At 38.5% G+C, this 9,349-nt stretch overlaps 1 protein-coding gene across 3 annotated transcripts in view; it reads left to right on the top strand.

Annotated features, from left to right (window-relative positions):
- Window positions 1-3,660: 3,660 nt before the first annotated feature.
- LOC121650097 (signal transducer and activator of transcription 4-like) overlaps window positions 3,661-9,349 on the top strand; it is a 49,779-nt gene continuing 44,090 nt past the window's right edge. The window contains exons 1-2 of one of the 3 annotated variants that reach the window (XM_042001407.1): window positions 3,661-3,782; window positions 3,933-4,061. In XM_042001407.1, the coding sequence (XP_041857341.1) occupies window positions 3,751-3,782; window positions 3,933-4,061 (161 nt within the window). In that variant the 5' untranslated portion in view covers window positions 3,661-3,750. Of the gene's footprint in view, window positions 3,783-3,929; window positions 4,062-9,349 lie in introns of all 3 variants that reach the window. The other 2 variants (XM_042001406.1, XM_042001405.1) reach the window with 2 other exon arrangements.

Here is a 9,349-nt window from a genome sequence, read left to right as displayed (position 1 = left end):
ACTTCCACACATTCACACATAATAAATACAATACAAGATCAATACAAACAAAATTAACTAAAACAATTACAGGCAAAAGATTTAGTTTCAAATTCAGTTAAGAACGACTTAAAAGTGTTGAGTGACACTAAGTCTTTTAGTTTAAGGTCTTTCTGTAGGTCATTCCAATGGTAAGGTGCAGCAAACTTGAAAGCCTTTTTTCCCAGATCAGTGCGAACGCGGGGCACAGAGAACAGAAGCAAGTCCTGAGAGCGCAGACTATAGCTGCTATCACTCCTCATCTCAACGAGATTATTGAGGTATGGGGGAAGCAGCCCAAGGATGGATTTATAAATTAAAAGATACCAATGCTTCATTCTCCGGAATGACAAGGAAGACCAACCCACCCGAGTATACAAAAGACAATGATGGGTCAATGACTTAGAATTCGTTATAAAACGCAATGCCCCATGATAAACAGAATCCAAGGCATGTAAAGTATCAAAGGAAGCGTTCGTATAAATAACATCCCCATAATCAAGAACAGACATAAAAGTAGCAGAAACAAGTTTCTTTTTACCTTCGAAAGATAAGCAAGATTTGATTCGAAAATAAAAGCCCAATTTCAATTTCAATCTTTGGACTAGTTTCTGAACATGAGGTTTAAATGATAAACAACTATCGAGTAAAATACCGAGGTATTTATATTGTGTAACTAGTTCAATTTGACCATCATTTGATTTAATGGGATGTAAGTGTAGAAGATTTGCTCTGGATTTAGTAAAAAGCATGTATTTGGTCTTTTCTGAGTTTAAAACCAGTTTTAAGTGGTAAAAAGTTTCTTGTAATTGATTAAAAGCTATTTGAAGTTGAGATTGTGCTTGCTCAGGAGAAGGTGCTGAGGTGTATAAAACTGTGTCATCTGCATACATGTGTAAACTAGCATTTTTTATATTTCTTTCTAAAAAGCTAATATAAATAATAAAAAGAAGTGGTCCAAGGATAGAGCCCTGCGGTACACCTGAGGTTACTTTTGAGAAATTGGATTTTTGTTCCTGGAACCTGACACACTGCGATCTGTCAGACAGATAATTTTCAAACCAACATACGGTATGATCTGATATGCCAATGTTACGAAGCGTTTGTAAAGGACAGAGTGATCTACTGTATCGAAAGCTTTGGAGAGGTCGATGAAGAGTACTGCACAGTAGTGTTTGTTGTCTAACGATTCAATAATGTCATTTAAAATTTTGAGAACTGCAGTTGTTGTGCTATGCCGCTTTCTAAAACCAGACTGGGACGTGGGTAAAATATTTGCAGTGGTCAAGAATTTCTTAAGCTGCGTGTTTATTAAAGATTCCAGGACTTTAGACAGGACACACAATTTTGATATTGGACGGTAGTTGTTCAAATCTGTCGGGTCACCTCCCTTAAACAGAGGTAAAACATGAGCTGATTTCCAGATTCGCGGAATTGTATTTGTGGCCAGGGACAAGTTAAAAATATATGTCAATGACAGAGCAATAAAATCTGCTGCGAGTTTTAAGAAATAGGGTTCTAGACCATCAGGGCCTGCTGCTTTGGTTATATCCAATTTCTTGAGGGTACGTGATACCTCAAAGATGGTAAACGGCTGAAAAACAAAATTATGTTTAGAGGCTTCATAATTTATTGCTGAGGGAAAGTGTAAGTCCTGTGAGTGATTGAGGGAACTGAACAAAGAACCAGAAGCAATAAAATGGTCATTAAAACATGTCAACATCTCGTCCTTATCTGTGATGCTTTGAGAGTTTTTCACTATGCTGGTTGGTAGTTGAACGCCTAAGCTATTGTCGGATAGGGACTTTATTGTTTTCCAAAATTTTAATGGATTATTTAGGTTTTCAGTTGTTTGTTTAATAAAATGATCAGACTTGGACTTTCTTATTTCAACTGTACATTTGTTGCGTAGTTTCCTGAATGTAAGCCAATCAACAGCATTGTCGGTTTGTCTTGCTCGTGCCCATGCTACATTACGTTCATGCAACAGGTCAGCCAGGTGAGAAGTAAACCATGCATTGATACGTTATAGTGCCTGATTGGTGCGTGCTTATTAATTATTTTTATAAATCCACTGTAAAAATAGCTCCAGGCAAATTCAATGTCATTAATCATAGTTATTCTGTCCCATTCAAATTCATAGAGATCATGGAAAAAACCTTGCTCAGAAAACTGTTTTGTATTACGTTTTGTAATAATGTGTGGTTTGGTTTTTGGTAATTTTGTGTTCCGAGAGGTTGCTATGACACAGTGATCACTAATATCATTAGCAAATACAGCCGCTGGGGAGTATTTTGAGGTGTGTTAGTCAGAATCAGGTCTATCAAGGAAGACTTTTCAGGAAACTTTGGGTTTGGTCTTGTGGGAGCATTTACAAGTTGAAACAGATTTAAAGAATCACAATATGATTTAAGATCATTTGAGACCGGCTGGAGCCAATTCCAGTTTAAGTCCCCAATGATTACAGTTTCTTTGTTATTCAAAGATGATAGCAGTTCAAACAAGGAAGAAAGAGCACTGCTATCAGCCGAGGGCATTCTGTAACAGCCAACTACAGTAATATGTAGGGAATCAGAAACCTCGAGATCAAGAGCTAAAAGTTCAAATTTCTTTGTCAATGACTGTGACAAAATGACATTTACTTTGTACTTTGATTTAACAAAAATGGCTACACCGCCCCCTCTTTTTAGCCGGTCAGTTCTGAAGACATTGTAACCTTTTATGAGTATGTCATTATCTGGGATTGACTTATTTAACCAAGTCTCAGAGACAACTATTATATCTGCGTCAGTTGAGACTGCCCAAATGTGCTTCCATACTGGCTGCTTCCATTTATCCTTGGTTATGAGATATCCTAGAATTTGTCTTTGTTTGTTTTTGGGGACAACTTCATAACAAGGGAAAGTGTTTTATTCCAGATTTAGATTAGGATCAACAGATAACCCTTTCATTAAGTTTTCTATTTGTATTTGTTTTTATATAAATCCACCAGGCAAAGGCTGTGGGTGTGAATACTAAAGATATATTAATAAATTACAGTTTCAGCATTTAATAGTTCTTGATTTTCATGTGTAAATTTGTTGCAGTCTCATTTTATTTCCCTTTTATGCAGCGTAATTAGCAATAGGATGTAGTAGAAAAATAAATTATCAAGAGTCTGGATGAATCAATTTAACAAAGTTTATTACAGAAAAGAAAAATAAAGACTTACAAGAAAAACATTACATTCAGACTCACGAAAAGTCTCAGGAGGTTCTGTAGAACCAGGACAAAGGCAGGAAGTTTTCTACCGGTGTGTTCATGATAGAGAGAGTGACCAGGTAAGACAGTCTCCTTCCCTTAGCCCTGTCTCATCACAGTCTGTTTTGTCTTACAGATGTCCTCCTCTCCTCAGAGTCTCTCTGGCCATGTCTTGTACTCAGAAAAATACACAAGTGTATATTTTTAACAAAACTCACTAAGTTCCTTCTTTTTATAACCCTGAAATAAACAAATATTTCTACTGTGCATATTTCTGCTTTCAGAGTTTCACAGTTTGAAATGAAAAGTTTCAAACTTCAACTAAACTCAGCAGGACAACTTTAGAAATAAGCTAAGCTCAGAAACAGGTTTTAGTTGTAAAGCAGCTGAATGGAGGAGGGAGGGGGTTTCCTGCGTACCTGAGACAGTCTCTTCCTGGACTGAGACGCAGTCAAACCGAAAGTTATCGACAGAAACAAGTGCACGCGGTGGATGAAGCAGGGAGCAGCGCGGAAACATCTCAGGTAACAAACATGAAGACAGCCTCCAACTTTCAAAGATGTTATTACATAAAATAATTTTTAAATGTAATTAATGGCATTACTGAGATGACACCTCGCGCGCATTATCTGGTGATAAATAACGAGTGTTTGCGTTTCCTGGGCGCAAAGCAGCATGAGCCAGTGGAAGCAGATTCAGCAGCTGGAGATGAGACTCCTGGAGCACGTGGACTATCTGTATGATGATAATTTCCCCATGGACATCCGACAGGGACTGGCCAGCTGGATAGAGTCCCAGGATTGGTGAGTTTCTGCTTTGTGTGCGTGGATGTACAGGGGAAGTTGTCCTGCGTGTATCTAAGTGTTGTGTCCATGTAAAGTGAAAATTAAACTATATTTCTCTTTTTATCCCCAAAATAATTTGATACCTAATGATTATATGAGAATCAAATAAAAAGAAAACTGACATACGCTGTAATTTTCCATGATATGATGTAATATGTCATCATTTATTTAAACATGTGTCTTTAACATCTGTACAGAAGGTTTTTAGGGTCTGTTGACCATAGGTGGGTTAAGAACCGTGAGTTTAATAACGGATCTAAAAATGGAATATATATATATACATATATATGTGATTAAAAATACTGCATCTTAAAGTGATGGCGCTTTTATGTGGTGTGGTTTTCAAACATCTCATTTAGTCATTTAAAGAAAACACACAAACAAACTAAGATGTGAATTCTGCAGCTTTACTATCATGAAGTAATGTAAAAAACAAACAAAAGAACTTACCAGAAGCCAAAATGCAGAAGTGGTGTGTGGAAAAACATATGTGCACCTTTACCACTTTCACACGGCTAACAGGAAAAGTAGCAGCCATGTGCTGCTTATGAGACTCACTTGATTAACTGATCATTATCTGTAAAAGCAGATGTTTTGGAAATATGTTGGTTTTCACACGGTGCCAAGGAGGAAAGACATCAGCAATGAGCACAATGAAACTGCTGTTACTGTAAATCAAGAAAGTCATTTCCAAACTATTTAGAGTGCATCTTTATACAGGTTAAATATTAGTCACAAAACGTGGAAAACATTCAAATCAGTTGTCAATCATCCCAGATGTGGACGTCCCAGCAAGTTCACTCTGAGGTCAACCAATGTAACGTGCAGAGGGGGGTGAGGTGGTTGCCCCGGGGCCGGGTCCCGTGGTGGCTGCGCTGGTGGGCTGCTGGCTCTGTGGGTGTTGGGTCAAGGGGGGTGCTTGGGGCTCGCTGTCCTGTGGTCCTCCTGGGGTGTCCCCCACGGGGCATGGTGGGTGGGTTGTGTGTGGCGTGACTGTGTGGTGGTGAGTTATTGTGGGTGCGGCGCGGGGGAGGGTGTGAGTGTGGGGTTATATAGGGTGCAGATTGAAGTAGGTGGGGAGTGGGGGGAGGGGGCCGATAACACCCTGGTTCCTGGGGTGTGCGGCTGGAACATCGGGGTGTGTGCTGGCCTACACCGGGTGGCTGTCTGAGGGGGGGGCTGGTCCTCCTAGGCATGTTGCGGGCCCTCTGCCTTTGGGGGGTGGGGCGGCCGCCTCTGGGCTCCTGGGGCCCTGGGCCCTTCGCTTGGGCTGCCCTGGGTGGCCGGCGGCTGCTGATCTTGACCCACTGGGGCCTGTGCCCCGGGACCGTGGGGGGCTCTTGCTGGGGATCTCACTCACCACTCTTCATCACTGATCACTCCTTGTTTCTCATGCTCTGCATGCTGACACAGTCACCGAGTTGTCCAGTGGGTTTTATACTAAGAGATAATTTTTTTTTTTTTATTTTTCCTGTGAGTTAGTATCTGGTCGCTGTTATGTCTTTTTGATTTGGTTATTATTTAAAAACTCTTAATGACTAGTATTTTTTCTGTGTGTGTGTTTCTGTTTTTGTAAAAGTTGTAGGAAATTTTCTGGTGTGTTCATGTACAGGTGTAACAGTTTGTTGTCTGGTGATGGTGTGGATTGAAGGGTCGTTTCCTTCTGTCTGTGATCTTTTTGTCTCCTTTCTTCTTTCCCTTTTGCTCTTTTCGCTTTTTTCCATCTTTTTCTGTCCCCTCCGGTCAGGTCCAGCAAGATTACATAGATTCCGTGATTCAAAGTAAATAAATACATAAATTAATCACATTATCAAGAGGAGCCTTACCCATAGGCCTCCCCTCGGCAGAGCAAATTTGTTCAGCACGATACAGCAACCAGATTATCATTTTGCTGCTATGATGCTGGACAGGACAAGTTAAAAAAAAAAAAAAAAAAAAAAAAACTCATGTAACGTGCAGAGAACCTGCAAAAACCCCAAGACCTACATGTCAGACTTTCCAGACTTTCAGTTAGCATGTTAAATGTTAATGTTCATGACAGAACAATTAGAAAAGACTAAACAAGCTATCTTGTTTGGATGGACTGCCAGAAAAAAGCCTCACCTCACTAAAAATAAGAAAGCTGCATTGAAACACACCACAAAATATCTGGAACAATGTCCTTTAGACAGACCAAAGTGGAGATGTTGGGATAATGATTTGTGCTTGTCCACTGGACCTGGACACCTTGCAGTTATTTAGTCGATTTTAAGACACTGAGATGAAGGAGCAGATTTTTATTATTTTTTCTTTATCAAACCTCTGAATTGATGAGCATATTTAATTTCTCACTTGACCATAGATCCACAGACCTTCATTTCATACATTGTAGAAATAAAACTGTAAGTTTAACCCCTTTTATTCAAAATTCTTCACAATTTTTCTCATGAATTGAAAATAATTTAGTTAGACATCCTGCTAAATGTGTTCCAGTTCAGGAGTAAAATCCACAAACTTTGCAGCAAAGCACACTATTTTACATTTTACAAAATAGTTTCTTTCAGGTGAAATTTTTTTTTAGCAAAAGCAGAATATTGTACTAAAATTTTATAAAATGTCTGCCTTATTTTTCAAAATTGGCTTGTTGAAGTCTTGTTTTAACTTGCATTAAGCTGTTTTAATTAAAGTAAAGCCAGGAATGGCTTTTTGCTCAGAACAAGGTTTATTTCATCTCATATAATTTATGCAGTGAACAATAAAAGCAGCTGACCTCTTACTGTGAAAGATGCATTCGTTTTTATGTACAATAAACAAAACAATCATGCAAATCAACAACATATAACTACAGATGTTAGCATGCTTGCCAGACCAGATACACTTTATGTTTGCACCCACATCTGTGACATTGTGGGGCCATAACAGCAGTAACCACAAGAATAACAAGGTATTATTTATTCATCAGCCCAACAAAGTCCCAAATTGCTAACCCAGCAAAGAGGGAACAACGGAGCCAGAGTAGCAACCATAGAATATGGAATATATTTATCAGACCATACTAAATTCCCCCTGAAAAAGCAATGTTTTAAGGAGGATTTAAAGCTATCAGAGATGTCTTGTCTCGTGATCTCAGCAGGCAAAAATTTCCATTAGTTAATGCTCTGATGGAAAAAGGATGATCTCCCTTTGTCACAAGCGGTGATGTAGGGATAGATCTGTGGATCTCAGTGGTCAGGAGGAAACATACCGGGTCAGTAAATCTGAGACCGACGTTAAGGACATTTAAGACTTGAAGGTGAACATGAAGATTTAGAAATCACAAAATCTCACAGGAAGCCAGTGAAGGGAAGCAAGTACTTTTCTGAATTGAAAACAAGTCTTTCTGCAGAGTTTTCAATAAACTGAAGTCACCTAAAGGAGCCCTGACTGATACAAGAGCACAGTGAATTACACCAGTCAAGGTGAAATTGGCAAAAGCTGCAGAACGCTTAAGATTGAAAGAAATGAGCTGATTTTAGCTGGAAGAAGAAGACTGACCTACAAGTTTGACCTGAGCATCAAAACTAAGGTTAAAGTAAAATATTGCTGAAGAATTTTGAATGGTTTTATCTGAAAGATTGACAAGACTAGCAGCAATAGAAGAGGCAGAATTATGGGACCCAAACAAAGAACCTCTGATGTTTTGTTATTGAAGTTCAGGTTACATCGTATAAGAATTACTGACATCTTGATGAGCATAGCAAGTTGTGAATTTACAGAAGCCATCAGTGGCCAAAGTTCTTCCAGACATAAACCCGTTTTTATCAGGGAGGGGATCCAGTGGCCTCAGGTGGACGGCCCTACAGGTACCTACTTGAACATTGTGTATGTGTCTTCTTATATGGTCCTTCTAAGGCGTTATTTGTCTCAAATGGTAATCTAGCTCCTATCAAACAAAGGTGGCACCTCAGTTTAATATATGTTTGTCCATTCAAAGACACCGTAGTAAAAGTGGCACAAAAATGGCAGCTGCCATGTATGTGGACCTACAGCAAATATAAATGGTTCTTTCTAAGAGAATAAAAACAACGCAGATATTTTAGTAAAGCAATTAGATACTATTAGATAGAAGCACATTTTTTGAGGATATATTAAATGTTTCTGTCTCTGATCTTTAAATTTGTTACACATTGCACTTTTAAGTATATTTTGAACCCTCCAGCATTTAAAGTCAAAAAGACTGTTTCTCAATAGCAAGAAAGCTTGGAACATTCTTGTATACTTGCAAGTGTGGACAAGTTCGACTCTGAAGTACAGACTTCCAAGTACGGAAGAACGCATGTACGCTCATTCTGCAGTTGAAATAGCAGCTTACTTATTGACATCAAAGACGTTGCCGCAGACAAAACTAACATTTGCGCAAATAAACTCCACAAAAAATTCCGAAAGCTTAAAAATGGACTGAGCGATGCTTGCAACTACGTCTGGCATACTCTACCTGGAAGATGAATCAACTGAAATAGAATAAAAAATATTTCAAAATAGAACTTAAAGTTATGAGCGTTCTCCTCTGGGGTAGTGGGCTGTCCTAAGCACACACAGGTTATCCCAGATGCATCCTCAATGAAATTTGTGTTGCAAGCACACATCTGGACATCTGGAACGTACCTGCCTTGATGTGTACTTTGAATTGGAACAGTGCTTGTGCCTCGACTGATGATGTTTCACAAGTACGCAAAGTCTTTAAAACTTAAAATGGCAACTAACCTTGTGAAAGAATGACCGATTTGACTTAAATTGACTTTAATTGGCAGACATCAAAAAATTGTTTACAATACAGATCAATAAAAGTTTTTTTTTTTTTTTGAGCCAGATGCATCATCCTACAGAAATATGCTTTTTGAAAGTGCATTATAAGTAGGTTGTCTGGAGATGTGTTGCTGACTCACAAAAGATGTTTAATGCCAACCAAATAAAATACTTGAGTAAATAATCTCTCTTCTTATTTTTCTTTCTTTAAAAAAACAATATAGTTCCCAAACTTACAGTGCAAGTACAAAAACATGCACTTCACGATGTCCTTTGAATTTCATGAAACTTTTTTGAAAATCACTGGATTGTTATTTAAAGTCATTAACGACAGATCCAAGTGATGACTAGGTGCTGCAAAATGTGGTTGATATGAAAGGAAAAAAAGAAAGAAAAAAAACAAAAAAAAACTCAGAAACATATTGCCTTTTTGAAGTTCCTTTTCGATGGTGTTCTGGTGTCTTTCATCTCATCGTTTTGGT

This window comes from Melanotaenia boesemani, chromosome 12 (assembly GCF_017639745.1).
Source record: "Melanotaenia boesemani isolate fMelBoe1 chromosome 12, fMelBoe1.pri, whole genome shotgun sequence".
Lineage (NCBI taxonomy): Eukaryota > Metazoa > Chordata > Actinopteri > Atheriniformes > Melanotaeniidae > Melanotaenia > Melanotaenia boesemani.
The sequence above is the reverse complement of the archived record's forward strand: the minus strand, read 5'-3'. Positions and strand labels throughout refer to the sequence as shown.